Source organism: Sapajus apella, unplaced genomic scaffold (genome assembly GCF_009761245.1).
Source record: "Sapajus apella isolate SASKATOON/1434 unplaced genomic scaffold, GSC_monkey_1.0 scaffold36, whole genome shotgun sequence".
NCBI lineage: Eukaryota > Metazoa > Chordata > Mammalia > Primates > Cebidae > Sapajus > Sapajus apella.
In genome coordinates this window covers 11,068,409-11,086,424 of record NW_022436976.1, presented here as the reverse complement: position 1 = coordinate 11,086,424, position 18,016 = coordinate 11,068,409, and the positions used below count along the sequence as shown (strand labels likewise).

Genomic DNA, 18,016 nt, shown 5'->3' with positions numbered 1-18,016 from the left:
ACCAAAGGATACACTGCTGTCATGACCCAGTAGCAAATGCAGATTGAGAGCAAAATGAAAGTTAAAGCTGGATAAACTAATGTGCTAGGAATGTATCCAATGGCTCTGAAATAAAACAAATAGTTGAAATTCAAAATGATTGTTAAAACTAGAAATAAGCTTTAGAATGAATCAATTCAAAGAAAACTGGTAATAACCATGTACTCTTTTTTGGTGATCATTCTGGCATATTCTCAGTTGGTTTTACATTTTTGTTTATTTATTTACCTATTTTTAAAAGTAAGTTGAGGCATTTTTCCCATGCACATGTCGACTCTTGCCTAAAGTTCCGCAGATTTCCTCCCTTTGGTTACTTCTGTCTGACCCATGAAGATTTGATACATTGCAATCATGACATTTCTTCCTTTTGTTTAGATTCTTAGACTTCTAAAATTGAAGAAGACCTTGAAGATCATGTGTCACACTGTGGGAATCCCCCACTAATTCAGGAATCCCCTATACTACCTTCAGGATGTGTTCAACAGCCTTTGGTGAACATCTTGAGTGATGGGTACTTACTTTCGCATGACATGGCTTATTCTATTTTCTTATCAAGGTTATTAGAAATTTCCTTCATATTTGCCTGTTTGTAAATTATATCCTCTAACTTCTGGAGAAGAAATGACCACTTTACCATTTTTTCCACATAGCAACCCTTCAGGTAATTCCTTATTCTTTTTTCCTTTAGAAAATATAATTTCTCTTTGCAGTTACATGTATTTTTAAATTACAAATTTAAATTATATATGAAAATTTAATTTCTAAAATGCAATTTTAGAAAATATAATTATCAAGGATAACAATTTCTTTGATATTTTCTAATAGGAAATGACTTGTGAAATGTTCACTATCTGATTGCACTACTTCTAGTGACTTCTGTTACATGACCTTTCAGCACATGACACTGGATAAACACAACACTGTTTCATATGGCCACTGAGAAATAAGGTGAAAATCTTATCACTCCTAATGCATTGACACTTAGATTCATTTTGTATTTGCTACCTTATTCCCCTCACTATTTAAGCTATACTGTTTTCTCTTTCTTCATATGCTGTTAATTATTGTGTGTCCTTAGGTTTACCCTGTATTCTCATGCCTATTTGAGTCATTATCCCCCGAGCAAACCATCAACCTGTTGCAGTTTTACTGGAAGTTTAACACAAACACATATGCTCACACAAATGCACATTTAGAAGTGAAACAAGTAGAGCAAGTTACAGTGAACTGCACAATATCATACTACTTAAGAAATAAACCCAGAAAATCAGTGGTTTTCAGTGGCTAATGATAGGGCTTCAGTTATTGTGGGAAGGAGAGAGAGTTTAACTAAGTGCTTGTTAACTATTTAAACCACTGGCTTCAGGTGGCACTATTACAATAAAATAATATGGCAATTTTGTTGAAATAATCCTTAAAGACTGTTAAAAATAATTTGGTTCTTGATCATTAACAATGTAGTTTCCATCATGCTAAGTAGAGAGCATGGGCTGTTAGCTTTAGAATAATGCTTTCCCGGTTACTTCCATGCATTATTAAAAAGTCCAGAGTATTATTCTTGAGTGACCTTTTGGAATAGTGTGGAAACTGCAGGGGTTATTTTCTCTCAGCATGAATTTTATGAAAGATTTAATGCTTATTTTGTAACTTAAATAAAATGAAAATGGCTCTGGGTTTAAAGTGTTCCTAAATTATAAGCTTTAGATATGAAATGTATAGTCTGGTGCTGCTAGAATCAATTGTCCTATTAGAAAATTTTGTCACTCAGACAGAAGTGGCAATAGCATATAACTGACTTTATAGAATTATGGTGATTTAAAGTTTTGCAAATAATCTCAACCATAAATACGAACATATGACCCAGTATGAAAATAATATAACATGTAATCTAGCTAGCTTTTATATAGCACTTTATCACTTACTTTCACATGTGTCATTCTCCTAACACATATTTGGTTTTCAAAAAATGCTAATACAAACACTAGATAGGTTTTACCCTTATTTTACCCTGTGATAATTGAGGATTGGGGATATTAAAGGACTTGTTAGTGGTGATTTTTCTAATAAGTGGCAGAGTGTGAACTTGAACAAATTTTCCTGAATGGAAAATGCTTTCCTTTAAAAGTCTTCTTAAAAGGAAAACAGGTAAGACATTTATGCAAAGGACAGTGACTGATTTTTACTGACTCATACACTTTAGCTGAGTTTCTACATTAAGGGCCTTACTTGCTTCCTTCCTTCAGCAGGATAATGGCCACTCGGATTCGATTCCTGAGGAAGATCAGCATGAGGATGACAGTCACTTCAATGATGCAGAGTATTATCACTTTGAACAGGAAAAAAAAAATCAGTCTGTAATACAAGTAGATACAAAAACAAACTTTCCCTAAACGCTAGGATTGAACTTTATGATTATTTCTGACAATTCTGACATCTCATACTCTAAGCAGTGTTAATCTCTCTCAAAATACCAATCTTAGAAATTAATTTTCAAAACCTCCACGAAATCCTAAGAAATCTAGATTAAAACCTTTAGCAACAGCTTGAACTTCTCTTTTGGAAAGCATTCATCCCATCCATAAAAACATTTCACACAACTTTTAGAAATTAGAAAATAGGCATGGAAGAAGGGAAGAAATGCTTTAGGAATTTCTGGTTTAGATGTTTCCACCTTTAGTTCATTGAGTAAGACAATATACAGAAGATACATTGTGAGGGGTTCACATTCCTCATAGAGTCTCTTAATTGTCCTTGCTGGCTGGCAGAGCAGGTTCTTGTCCCATTTTTATTTTGCGACTCTTCACACTATGGCCACCGTTGATGGAATCAGGGTGTAAACTTAACCCAACTTGGTCAATGTAAGTATTAGAATTAAAACTAAGGGAACCTAGTTTAGTCAACTTAGTTTAGTCTTAAAGATTATACATCTTGAATTGTGGGTTATACAAACTGTGTCAAAACCATCTTTATGTGAAATAAGTGAATCTGCAAAGAAAGAATATAAACGTATAAAGAAAGACAGCAAGGAGAAGAACTCTTGTTTCTTTTTGGGCTTCGTTTCCTGACTCCAAGTAATCTTTGAAGTCCAAGTAAACTTTTTTAAAAAAGTAAACTTTTTTTTTTAATTATCAAACTTAAATCGATAGACTAATCTTACAGGATAAACAATAAGACAGCTAGTCAAGGTTACACTTAAAAAAAAAAAAAATCCAGCAGCGCAAATCTAATAGACTAAATACGTTCATCTCCTCCCAAAGAGGCATTTGATTTAAAAACAGAAACCAGAACAGAGCGTACACCACAAGGAAACATGGTACTCGCATATATTGTCAAATAATTCTGCAGAACTCTTTAAGGAAAAAAAGGTTCTTAGAAATTGAGAAAGCAGTAGAACCACCCAGGCTGGCAGGTCAATCTACCAAATGTTCTGCATCTGAGAGGGCTCCCGACCACCTGTAACTTCAGAAAGGCCACCAGGCACTATTATGAAGGAAATAGGTGCCGATCCTAAATGGAGATGACTTTATCACAAAGACTTAAGACAAAGGGACCATCCTTTTCCAAGACAACAAGTGTGAACAGAGGCAAGGAGCAAGCAGCTGCCTTTCTGGTGTTTTTAGTTTGACGAGGCACTTCTATACCCTTATGGTAAATACTGCCTGCTCTGCTCTCAGCCTGCTCCAGTTTTCTTTTCTCTTCAGCTAGCTTGAGTTTATTTTTTTTTAAATAATTGAAAATTGAAGCCAAATTGCATCAATTATTATATTTCCTCAATTCTAGGACACGCCCTTAATTAAATAACTTTTTGGGAAAAGTAAAGAAAAACTTCATTAAATGTTTATTCAATAATTTGAAAATGTATCTTGATTTCAGAAATGTTAAAAAGTAAAAAAGGTATGGATCTTAAAATCAAGAATCAGAATCTGCAAGTATAAAAGGAACTTAATGGAAACTTATTTCCCACTTGTGAAGGAATTCAGTCTATAACCTCCTTGCTAGATGGTTATTTAGCTCATGCTCAAACAGTTCCAGTGATGAAGAGCTCATTATTTCATTTTATTGTTATATCACTAAAATTCTGACACATCACACATCAGTTACCATCTCCAAGTAGACGTTCACCCCAAGGTATATAAGGATCTTACTAATGTATCATATCACTTCTACATCTTCCTTTAGTTATACTGTGTATTTATGTTTTCATGTACATTTTATTCTCTTAAAACACTAATTTAGGCCAGGCCCAGTAACTCACACCTGTAATCCCAGCACTTTGGGAGGCCGAGGCAGGCGGATCAGAAGGTCAAGAGATCAAGAACATCCTGGCCAACATGGTGAAATCCTGTCTTTACTAAAAATACAAAAATTAGCTGTGCATGGTAGCGCACACCTGTAGTCCCAGCTACTCATGAGGCTGAGGCAGGAAAATCACTTGAACCTGGGAGGTGGAGGTTGCAGTGAGCCAAGATCGTGCCACAGCACTCCAGCCTGGTGACAGAAAGAGATTCCATCTCAAAAAAAAAAAAAAAATTAACCCCAAATTGTGGAGTATAACCATATAATGCTAAAATTGTTATCTTCTTTGAACAAACCTACAAAGATAATACATATAAGGATCACTTTATGACATTGCACTGTTAAACTGTATATTTAACTTCTACCTTCATAAAATTGCATATTCAAAATAATTACATTAGAGAAATATAACTGTCTTTTGAACTTATATATGGTCATACACTGCATGACCATATATAACATATACAATGCCTGTCCCAATATTATAATGGAGCTGAAAAATTCCTATTGCCCAGTGGCATTGTAGTGCAATGCATTACTCATGTGTTTGGAGTGATGTTGGCGTAAACAAACCTATTGTGCTGACAGTCATATAAAAGTACAGCACATATAAGTATGTACAGCATATAATACTTGGTAACAATAATGAATATGTTGTGTTATGTATTTACTACACAATACTTTTTGTTATTTCAGAGCGTACTCTTACTACTTACTGTAAAAAACAGTTATATGTAAAACAGCTTCAGGTGGGTCTTTCAGGAATATTCCAGAAGAAGGTATTGTTACAGGAGATGACAACTCCATGTTTTTTTATTGTCCCTGAAGACCGTCCAGTGGGACAAGATGTGGAGGTGGAAGAAAGTGATACTGATGATACTGACCCTGTGTAAGTCTAGGATAATATATGTGTTTGTGTCTTCAAATTTTTTTTTTGTTTCTAATTTTTTAAATAAAATAGAGAAAGGGCCTCATTATGTTGCCCAGGCTAGTCTTGAACTCCTGGGCCCAAATGATCCTCCCACCTTGGCCTCTCAAAGTACTAGGATTACAGGCATGAGCCACTAAGCCTGGCCTGTGTCTCGGTTTTTAACAAAACATATTAAAAGAAAAGAAAGAAACCCTTAAAAATACAAAAATACAAAAAAAAAATACTTACAAAAAGTAAAGAAAGAAAATGTTTTCTGTACAGCTATACAATGTGTTTGTATAAGTGTTATTATAAAAAAGTCAAAAACTAAAGGTAAATGTTATTATAAAAGAAGAGTCAAAAAGATTAAAAAATTAAAAATTTATAAAGTAAAAAAGTTACAGTAAGCTAAGGTTAGTTATTGAAGAAGGAAAGCTTTTAATACGATTGTTGTAGCCTATGAGTACAGTGCACATAAAGTCTACAGTAGCGTACAGTAATGCCCTTCACATTCACTCACCACTCACTCACAGACACCCAGAACAACTTCCAGTCCTGCAAGCTTCATTCATGGTGTACCAGGTAAAAAAATATTTTGTGGATGGCCAATTAGACACAACTCCAGCACACAACACCCAGTGAGAGAGACGAAGAAATCCAGAGATCTCCTAGCTCCAACTGAGGTACCTACCAGGTGCATTTCAACGGGTCTGGTCTGACAGTGAGCAAAGCCCACTCAGGGCAGACCAAGGTGGACAGGTCTGCTGCTTCACCCAGAAAGTGCATCTGACCAGCCAGTTGGAGGCTCCACCTCTGGCGCTCTGGTCCAGATACAGCGCCTCCCCCAAAGCCTCAGCAATACACAGAACAGGGGGTCTTTGCCAGTTAAGCACTAAGAATTACAAGTGTGGAGTTGAATAATAATCCAGGACGGTATCCTGGATTGGCGCACAGACCTAAACAGATGCATAAGCCCAAAAGGCAGCTGGAAGAGCCTGAGGACTGAGCTATCGCCCCCTCCACCCACCCGAAGAGAGAGGGAGATATAAGCGGGAGCAGCTGGGCGGGCCCCTACCCCACGACCAGAGAAAGAGGTAGCTGAAAGAGGGAGTCAGCCAGGTACAGCTAGGCAGTCCCTACCCTCCCCCACAAACCCTAGAGGGCTGAAGCTCTGACTCTAATGGGTTGTGCAGCCAGTGCCACAGTCTGAGACAAACCCTGAATGATCCAGCTCAGTGGAGGAAGGGCACAACCCACCATTAGAGGGGTGGGACTGGGCTACATGTTTTAACAAAAAACACAGGAAGCCTACGTAGCAACAGGACTGGACAGGATGGCATTCTTGACAACCCAGCAGCCCCTACAGGTCAGCTAAGAGGCGGGCCTAACCTCCCAGTATAAACAAAAGACGCAGGAAGATTCCATAGTAACCTGAAGGAGTCCCTAAAAACCCACTAGCCCCTCCACAGGCAGACAAGTGACCTCATCAAGCAGCTCCCTGACACCACAGCCAGGTCCATCCACAAAGATGAGGATAAAAACAGCGCAAATAAGATGAAACCATCAAAGACCAGAACACTTCTTCTCCCTCAAGGGATCACAACTCCTCAACACAGGATCACAACGTGACCAAGAAGGAGTGTGACGAATTGACAGAAACAGGCTTCAGAAGGTGGATAATAGTAAACTTTTCTGAGCTAAGGGAACATGTACTAACTCAATGCAAAGAAACCAAAACCCTGAAAAAAAGTTAGACAAAATGCTAACTAGAATAACCAGCTTAGAGAAGAACATAAACGACTTGATGGTGTTGAAAAACACAGCACGAGAACTACGTGAAGCAAACACAAGTTCTAACAGCCGAATCGATTAAGCAGAAGAAAGGATATCAGAGATTGAAGATCAACCCAATGACATAAAAAGAGAAGGCAAGACAAGAGAAAAAAAGAGTGAAAAGAAATGAACAAAGCCTCCAAGAAATATGGGATTATGTGAAAAGATCTAATCTACACTTGATTGGTGTACCTGAATATGATGGGGAGAATGAATCCAGGCTGGAAAATACGCTCCAGGATATTATCCAGGAGAACTTCCCAAGCCTAGCAAGGTGTCCCACATTCAACTTAAAGAAATATAGAGAACTCCACAAAGATATTTCTCAAGAAGAGCAACCCCAAGGCACATAATCGTCAGATTCACCAGGGTTGAAATGAAGGAAAAAATGCTAAGGGCAGCCAGAGAGAAATGTCAGGTCCCCCACAGAGGGAAGCCAATCAGACTCACAGCAGATCTCTTGGCAGAAACCCTACAAGCCAGAAGAGAGTGGGGACCAATTTTCAACATCCTTAAAGAAAAGAACTTTCAACCCAGAATCTCATATCCAGCCAACTAAGCTTTGTAAGTGAAGAAGAAATAAAATCCTTTATGGACATACAATTACTGAGAGACTTTGTCACCACCAGACCTGTCCTACAAGAGCTCCTGAAATAAACACTAAGCATGGAAAGGAACAAGTACCAGTTTTGCCAGCTGGTTTGCCAAAGCAAACCAGCTGGCAAAAACCAAAAATGCAATGAAGAAAATGAGTCAACTAATGGGAAAGAAAACAGCCAGTAACAAAATGGCAAGATCAAATTCACACATAACAATATTAACATTGAATGTAAATGGCCTAAATGCCCCAGTCAAAAAACACAGACTGGCACACTGGATAAAAAGTCAGAACCCATTGGTGTGCTGTGTTCAGGGAACCCATCTCACATAAAAAGACACATAGACTCAAAATAAAGGGATGGAAGATTTACCAAGCAAATGGAGAAAAAAAAAAGCAGGGGTTGCAATCCTAGTCTATGATAAAATGGACTTCAAACCAACAAAGATCAAAAGAGACAACAAAGGACACTACATAATGGTAAAAGGATCAATGCAACAGGAAGAGCTAACTATCCTAAATATATATGCCCCCAACACAGGGGCACTCAGATACATAAAGCAAGTTCTTAATGACCTAAAACAAGATTTAGACTCCCACACAATAATAGTGGGAGACTTCAACACTCCACTGTCAATATTAGAGAGATCAACGAGACAGAAAATTAACGAGGATATCCAGGACTTGAATGCAGAGCTAAACCAAGTAGGCCTAATAGACATATACAGAATGCTCCACCCCAAATCCACAGAATATACATTTTTCTCAGCAACACATTGCAATTACTCTAAAATGGACCACATCATTGGAAGTAAATCACTCCTCAGCAAATGCTAAAGAATGGAAATCATAACAAACAGTCTATCAGACCACAGCGCAATCAGACTAGAACTCAGGATCAAGAAACACACTCAAACCCACACAACCACTTGGAAACTGAACAACTTGCTTCTGAGTGTCGACTGGATAAACAATGAAATGAAAGCAGAAATAAAGATGTTCTTCAAAACCAACCAGAATGAAGACAAAACTTACCAGAATCTCTGGGACACCTTTAAAGCAGTGTCGAGAGGGAAATTTATAGCAATAAATGTCCACATGAGAAACAAGTAAATATCTAAAGTTGACACCGTATCATTGAAATTGAAAGAGCTAGAAGAGGAAGATCAAAAAAATTCAAAAGCTAGCAGAAGGCAAGAAATAACTAAGATCAGAGCAGAACTGAAGGAGATAGAGACACAAAAAAACCTTCCAAAAATCAATAAATCTAGGAGATGGTTTTTGAAAAGATCAACAAAATGGACTGCTGGCCAGATTAATAAAAAAGAAAAGGGTGAAAAATCAAATAGATGCAATAAAAAACTATAAAGGGGATATCACCACTGATCCCACAGAAATACAAACTACCATCAGAGATTACCACAAACATCTCTATTCATAAAAACCAGTAAACCAGGAATAAATGGATAAATTCCTAGACACTTGTACTCTACCAAGACTAAACCAGGAGGAAGTTGAAAATCTGAATAGACCATAACAAGGGCTGAGGTAGAGGCAGCAATCAATAGCCTACCAACCAAAAAAAGTCCAGGTCCAGACGGGTTCACAGACAAATTCTTCCAGACATACAAAGAGGAGCTGGTTCCATTCCTTCTGAAACTATATCAAACAATACAAAAGGAGAGAATCCTCCCTAACTCATTTTATGAGACCAACATCATCCTGATACCAAAAACAGAGACTCAACTAAAAGAAAACTTCAGACCAATATCCGTGATGAACATAGATGCAAAAATCTTCAATAAAATACTGGCAAACAGATTGCAACAGCACATCAAAAAGCTTATCCATCACTATCAAGTAGGCTTCATCCCGGAGATGCAAGTCTGATTCAACATATGCAAATCCATAAATGTAATCTATGACATAAACGGAACCAAAGACAAAAACCACATGATTATCTCAATAGACGCAGAGAAGGCCTTTGATAAAATTCAACAGCCCTTCATGCTAAAAACTCTCAATAAACTAGGTATTGATGCAGCGTATCATAAAATGATAAAAGCTATATATGACAAACCTACAGCCAGTATCATACCGAATGGGCAAAAACTGGAAGAATTCCCTTTGAAATCAGGCACTTGACAAGGATGCCCTCTCTTACCACTCCTATTCAACATAGTATTGGAAGATCTAGCCAGAGCAATCAGGCAAGAAAAAGAAATAAAGGGTATTCAATTAGGAAAGGAGGAAGTCAAACTGTCTCTATTTGCAGCCGACATGATTGTATATCTGGAAGACCCCATCATCTTAGCCCCAAATCTTCTCAAACTGATAAGCAACTTCAGCAAAGTCTTAGGATACAAAATCAATGTGCAGAAATCACAAGCATTCATATATACCAATAACAGACAAACAGAGAGCCAAATCAAGAGCGAACTACCATTCACAACTGCTACGAAGAGAATAAAACACCTAAGAATACAACTAACAAAGGATGTAAAAGACCTCTTCAAGAAGAACTACAAACTACTGCTCAATGAAATAAGAGGACACAAACAGCTGGAAAAACATTCCATGCTTATGGTTAGGAAGAATTAATATCAGGAAAATGGCCATATTGTCTAAAGTAATCCATAGATTCAAGCTATGCCCATCAAGCTACCAATGACCTTCTTCACAGAACTGGAAAAAAACACTTTAAACTTCATATGGAACCAAAAGAGAGCCCACATAGCCAAGACATTCCGAAGCAAAAAGAACAAAGCAGAAGGCATTACACTGCCAGACTTCAAAGTGTACTACCAGGCTACAGTAAACAAAACAGCATGGTACTCGTACCAAAACAGAGACATAGACTAATGGAACAGAACAGAGGCCCCAAAAGCAACACCACACATCTACAACCATCTGATCTTTGACAAACCAAACAAAAAAAAGCAATGGGGAAAGGACTCTATGTTTAATCAATGGTGTTGGGAAAACTGGCTGGCAATGTGCAGAAAGCAGAAACTGGACCCCTACCTGACACCTTACACTAAAATTAACTCTAGATGGATTCGAGATTTAAACATAAAACCTAACACCATAAAAACACTACAAGAAAACGTAGGCAAAACCATCCAGGACATAGGCATAGGCAAGGAATTCATGACTAAAACACCAAAAGCAATGGCAATAAAAGCCAAGTTAGACAAATGGGATCTAATTGAAATTCAGAGCTTCTGTACAGCAAAAAAAGGAAAACAAAAAACAAAAAAACATTGTTAGAATGAATCAGCAACCAACAGAATGGGAAAAAATTTTTGCAATCTACCCGTCTGACAAAGGGCTAATATCCAGAATCTACAAAGAGCTTCTGTACAGCAAAAAAAGGAAGAAAAAAAAAAAAAAAACCAAAAAACCATTGTTAGAATGAATCAGCAACCAACAGAATGGGAAAAAATTTTTGCAATCTACCCATCTGACAAAGGGCTAATATCCAGAATCTACAAAGAACTAAAACAGATATACAAGAAAAAAACAACCACATTCAAAAGTGGGCCAAGGACATGAACAGACCCTTTTCAAAAGAAGACATACATGAGGCCAACAAATATGAAAAAATGCTCATCATCACTGGTCATTAAAGAAATGCAAATCAAAACCACATTGAGATACCGTCTCACTCCAGTTAGAATGGCTATCATTGAAAAATCTGGAGACAACAGATGCTGGAGAGGATGTGGAGAAATAGGAACACTTTTACACCGTTGGTAACAGTGTAAATTAGTTCAACCATTGTGGAAGGCAGTGTGGCAATTTCTCAAGGATCTAGAAATAGAAATTCCATTTGACCCAGCAATCCCACTACTGGGTATATACCCAAAGAACTGTAAATTGTTCTACTATAAAGACACATGCACACATATGTTCATTGCATCCCTGTGTACAATAGAAAAGACCTGGAACCCAAATGCCCATCAATGATAGACTGGACAAAGAAAATGTGGTACATATACAGCATGGAATACTACACAGCCATAAAAAACGATGAGTTCATGTCCTTTGTAGGGACTTGGATGAATCTGGAAACCATCATTCTCAGCAAACTGACACAAGAACAGAAAGTCAAATGCCATATGTTCTCACTCATAGGGGGGTGTTGAACAACAAGAACACGTGGACTCAGGGAGAGGAGCATCACACACTGGGGACAGTTGGCAGGGGTAGGGGACAGACAGCGGGGGGTGGGCAGGGAGGGGAGGGTGGGGAGGGATAACATGGGGAGAAATGCCAGATATAGTATGCACCTAAAGTAAAATAAAATAAAAAACATGAATCTTACAAAGAGCATTATAATAACACCATTCCAGACATATAAGATTAAAACTATCTCTGAAATCATCTTGCTTTAAAAATTTTGTTACATTTTAATAAATATTTAAATTTGTTAATATTAAAAAATACTATCCTTAAGAAATTAAAAAACTTGAAGAAACACTTCAAACATGCAAATTTATTTTCAGATATTACTCATAATTCTTATAAGTAGTTTAAATGTTTTATGAAAAAATTGTTATTTGTTTTTCCTTTTCCTTTTTTCTTTTTAAAAACCAAGTTTGAGGCTGGAAACGGTGGCTCACGCCAGCATGTTAGGAGGCTGAAGTGGGAGGATCACTTGATCCCAGAAATTTAAGACCAGATTAGGCAGCATAGACAGACTCCATCTCTATAAAAAATTAATCAGGCACTGTGGCACACGCCTGTGGTCCTAGCTACTTGGGAGGCTGAGGTAGTAGAATTGCTTGAGTTTGGGAGGTCAAGGCTGCAGTAAGCCATGATTGTGCCACTGCACTCCAGCCTAGATGATAGAGCAAGATCCTATCTCAGAAAATGAAATAAATAAAAAGCTGAAAAACCAAGCATTTGTCTCTTTTTAAACATCTTTGTTAGACATCAGATTAATGCCTATAAATGTCCACAACTAAATCATTTTAATTTGAAGGAAAATGGCTTGAGGTCCTTGTAAGGTAGTATTTTCTTAGGTTATACAGTAAATTTTCCTCAATAACTTTTCCACTTACTATAGTTAGGGGATTATAGACACATTATCTTTTATGACATTAGTGATAAATACATTTAACAGGTTATACCCATCCAAATTTTCTTTTAGACAAAAAGATATTTTCTCATTATTACAATTTTAATGAAACCAGTTTTTAAAATACTCACTAAATGTGAACCATGTTTGTTTCAGTTCAAAGTACATGCTTATGCTAGTCTGAATCCCGATGTCATAGATAGTTAACACAGAACTTGGGTGTTCCTGAAGTTTGGTGTATTCCTGGTAACAGTACCATATTCCTTGAAAAAGAAAGAAAAACAGGAATGATATAAAATATGATTTTCTGATATACAAGCTGTATGTGTTCATCATACATATCTACATAAAACTTATCAGCATGGTAAATTCTGCAAAGGAAAGACACATATTTACAAAGCAAACACTTTATTTGGATCCAATAGTCTAAATGTGCTACTGTATTTGATATAAATGTTTTAGTATCTGTCTTGATAACTGTGGCAACATCTGGCTTTAAATATCCTTTTGACTAGAAATGTCCATCAGTAAGGACTGGCTAAATACATGATGATATATTTGTTCACTAGAAAGATGCACCGAAAACTCCCCTTAAGATTTTTACCCAACACTAATTTATTATTACCCACTTATTTATTTATCCTTGCAATTCTATCATTTTTGAGGTTATTTAAATAGATGCAACAAGTTTAGGATTGGTATTTTTCTAGTGAACTAAATCATTTTTATCCATAACAATAGTTGTCATTCTAAAATCTATTTTGCTGATATCATTGTTCTCTGCCACTTTCTTTTGTTAATGATTGCTAGTATATTGTTTCCATCCTTTCAATTTCAAGTGTTCTATTTCCTTACATGTTGTATAACTTTTATAAATAATATATAGCTCCAATTTGTATGTGTACATTTTAATCTGACCTGACAATCTCTGTATTCTAATTGGTGAGTTAAACATATTTATGCTTTATAAATTGATATATTTATATTTGTTTCTATGTTCTTACTTTTGCTTTTCGTGTTCTATTTTGCACCTCTACTTTTCTTCCAATTCAAATCCTTTAAAAATTGATGATTTTTCTTCACTTACTTATATTCCATTATTCTTCTCTACTGGTTTTGAACTATCTACTCTATTTTTATAACAGATTACCTTGAAAATCTCTTCTGTTTTTTTAATAAGTCTAAAGTCAATATCTTAATAAGGAAACTCAAAGACCTTAGTTGCTCAATAATCACCCTCTCTAATTATTGCTCAATAATTTCATTATGTACATTTTAAATATATTAGCATGTAAGTAAAGCTAAACAAACTTTGCCTACATACAAGAATAATTTTAGTGTCCAATATCTAAAGCAGTTATTATTTTATGCAGGCAAAGTTTAGCTTTACCTAAATGCTTACTCATTTATTTACTTTGTTCACCATCTTTTCTTACATCTCATATATTCCTGTGGAATCATCCTCCTTCTCACCGTCTCTCATAGCTGCATTCAATCCATCAGGAAATACAACTATTATTATACAATAAAAGCATGTATGACCATCTTCAAGAGTTTCCCTCATTTGGCATATACATTTCTACAATCGTCTCCTTACTGGTCTCATTGCTTCTACTCTTGCCTTACTACAGTCTATTCTCAATACAGGGACTAGAGCAATTACTATATCTCATCTCTTTGCTGCTCAAAACCCTACATTGCCTTCTGTTTCACTCAGAGTAAAAGCCTAGGTTTTACAATAATCTGTAAGGCTCTAGCTCCTTCATAAATTCTATGACCTCATCTCCTACTATTTTTTCCTTTACTCAGTACACCCATCCACACCAGGCTCCCAGCCATTTCTTCAATACATTCTTATCTTACAGGGCCTTTGCTCTAGCTGTACCCACTGTCTGGAACTTTTCTTTCATCTTGACTGTCTAACGCCACTGCTTTCAAGTGTTTTCTTAGACATCTTCCCCAAAAGACCCTAATATTGCCATTTTGACTCCTTGCCCTACCACGGCACTCTCAATACCCCCCTTCCTGCTGTACCTTTTCTTTTTTTCCATAGCATTAACTACCTTCTAATATATAAATTACTTAGGTTATGAGCATCAGAAGAGTAAAAACCTTTGTTCATTTACTCTTGTACATCAAGAATCTAAAATAGAGTCTGTACACAGCAGCTGTTCAATTGATATTTGTTGAATAAACAGAATAATGTTCAATTAGATATGGATTTCTCTTCCTTTACTCTCCTTAGTATAATGAGGGCCTCCTGTATCTATGGATCTATGTCTTTCATCAGTTCTAGAAAATTATCAGCAAAGAGTTTTCAAATATAGTTGACATATGTCAGGCCCTTCTTAACCTATTTTCTATTTCTTTTAACCACACAATCATATTTTTGTCTCATCACATTCTGCTATATTTTGGTTACTTTAGATTCATATTTCAATTTTTTACTTCTCTATTTTGCTGTTTAGCTTATCAATTTGTTTTTAATATAACATTTTGATCCTGAAAAGTTCTTTTTGGCTCATCTTTATGTATGCCTGGACATTTTTGTTGATTTTTAGTTTTGTAATTCTATACTTTTTATGCATGGTTATTTCATGTTCTATATCTTTCTTTTTTTTTTCTTTTGAGACAAAGTCTTATTCACTTGCCCAGGCTCGAGTACAATGGTATGATCTCAGTTCACTGCAACCTCCTCCTCCTGGGTTCAAATAATTCTCCCACCTCAGTCTCCCAAGTATCTGGCACTACAGGTGTGTGCCACCATGCCTGGCTAACTTTTGTATTTTTAGTAGAGACAGGGTTTCACCATATTGGCCAGGCTGGTCTCCCACTCCTCACTTCAAGTGATTGGCCCGCCTCGGCCTCCCACAGTGCTGGGATTAAAGTTGTAAGCCACCGTGTCCGGCCACCTGTTCTATATCTATTAATATCCATATCTGAATTCCTGGAGACCTCAATCTCATGTTTATAGTATCCACTGATTTCACACAGAACTGTTTTCTTGCATGTCAGGTAGTCCCAGACTTTGTTGATCTGAATCTGTGAAAGCCTAGTGACCTAAATTGAGAAAACTTTCATCTAGAGGAGATTTACATTTATTTCTTCTGGCAGCTAAAGGGTACTAACAAACAGGTCACTTTAGACATTTCTAGGATCCCAGGCTTACTCCAGGAGTTTCAGGTATGACCCCTGTTCTGCTGCCAACTCCGGTCTGAGTCTCCTGATCCCAGCACCACTTTAGGTTACCCAGTGTTTCACCTGTGCTTCCTGCTTGGTTCCCCGCTTTGATTTTAGCTTATGAGTTGCTTTTTTTTTCTTTTGAGGGAGATTTCCTTTATTTCCTAAAGTTTATCAAAACAACATATAAAACAATACAGTACAATACTCTTTCTAATGCCGTGATTTCATAGCAAAAATGCCCTTCAGACGATTTTGTTTCCTCATACTAGTGAATGTGAAACTTTAGGCAATATTTTCCAATTTCCCTTTCTTTGCTTTCTCTCTCTTGTCCTAGAGTTTTTTTAAGTTATGATCTCTGGGCTTTGAGTCCTCTTTCCTCAATAATATTCCTGAATAACAATATCAGGAACAACAAAAATGGACACTATTTGAGCATTTACTATATGCTAGCAAAATCTAAGTACTTTATACATATGATTTTGTTTAGTATTCACAGATTCCTGCTATAAGGTTGAGAAAACTATGAATTAAAGAAACTGTATACTTGCAGAGGATCATACAGTTAATATGTGATGAATCTGGGATTGTGCCTTTTTCATGCCTTAAATACATGCTCATAACCAAAGTGTTACATATCTTCTCCTGTACACCTCTTAACCTGTTCTGTCCAAAGAGAGCTGTTCCATTCCTGTATATGAACGCTTGCCGACAACGACTCTGGCTTTTTCTCTGCTCAGAATGACACATCCACATTGTTATTTGCCCTAGTAAATGGGCTGCTGTCAGTAGGAAATTTTAGTAGAAAAAATTGGTTTCTCATGACACGTAGAAAGTCAATTGTCCAGGATAGTAGCAGAGGTCAGTTACATGCAGTCTTATTTACTGACACTCCCCAACCTAACTAGACATTTCCTCCCTCAATAAATACCATCAAGCTTACTTCCCACGTCATTAATTTCTGGGTTAGTACTATCTAGGGAGTCAATAGGGAACGAATATTGGTTGTTTCACCTGCACTTTTTTTATACATTGACCATCTTTCTCCTTTTTGCCATTGTTAAAATTGCACTACAGCCAATCTCTGATTTTCTTGCTGCTTAAGACATCAGTGAAGTCAATAGCAGACTGCCCTTTCCTTCCTGATGACAATACAAGAGTGATTGAATCACATGCCCAGGCTCTCCAGTGACAAAGGGCGGAGATTATATTAATCTCCAAGCAGGAACACAAAAACAAGACATTTAAACAACTTTCTTTGCAGTTTCTGATTAGAGGATGGAAGACTGATTCACCTGTTATCTGTTACCTGGCTGTGCTCAGCAAGAAACCCAGGTGGGATTCAAGAGGAGCTGTACAACAGGAGTAGATAAGGAACACCTGAGAAGACCTGAATGATTTACCAAAAACTCACTGGAGATAATGAGGAGGGTAATAACAATAACCCATCACATACTGATTGTCTGCTGTGTTCCAGGTACTGCTCTAAGAGCTTTGTATTCATTGTCTCATTTAATCTTTAAGATCCTCTGAGATGAAGATACCATTATTGTGCTGATGTTATAGATGAGGACACCGGGTCTGTTAACCATCAACAAATTTCCAAAGTTACCCAGTTGTATGTTATGGAGCTGAATTAGAACACAGGCTAACTACACAACCAGGGGATTCAACTGCCTTCTTATATGTGTAAAGCTCTTCTTCACTGAGTGACAGAAATAAGGGATTGTTATTTTTAATGTCTACTACCATAAAACTGTTGTCAGTCCAAATGGTGCTGTAGGGGAAATCATTATTTTAATTAGAAAGCTCTCAAACATTTATAGAACATATTCATTGCCTCATATATTTTTACAATACTGAAAAGAAGCTGCCACAGGTGGATCCTGTTCCATGTGAAACACTTTAATTCATATATAGAGCTCACAAACCTGATATGTATTGTTTTGGGAGATCGAGTTTCTGATTAGATTTCAACCTGGATTTTAAAAAATTTATTTGTACAAATGTATGGGATACATGTGTAATTTTGTTATATGTATATATTGCATTGTGGCTTTTAGTGTATCTGTCACCT

At 36.7% G+C, this 18,016-nt stretch overlaps 1 protein-coding gene across 3 annotated transcripts in view; it reads right to left on the bottom strand.

Moving 5' to 3' along the window:
• The window catches only part of SLC44A5 (solute carrier family 44 member 5), a 408,769-nt gene that overhangs the window by 25,299 nt on the left and 365,454 nt on the right, over positions 1–18,016 (bottom strand). For all 3 annotated transcript variants that reach the window (XM_032296576.1, XM_032296574.1, XM_032296575.1), the window contains exons 11-13: positions 12,891–13,022; positions 2,266–2,365; positions 13–105 (exon numbers count right to left, since the gene is read on the bottom strand). In XM_032296576.1, the coding sequence (XP_032152467.1) occupies positions 13–105; positions 2,266–2,365; positions 12,891–13,022 (325 nt within the window). The remainder of the gene's footprint in view (positions 1–12; positions 106–2,265; positions 2,366–12,890; positions 13,023–18,016) is intronic.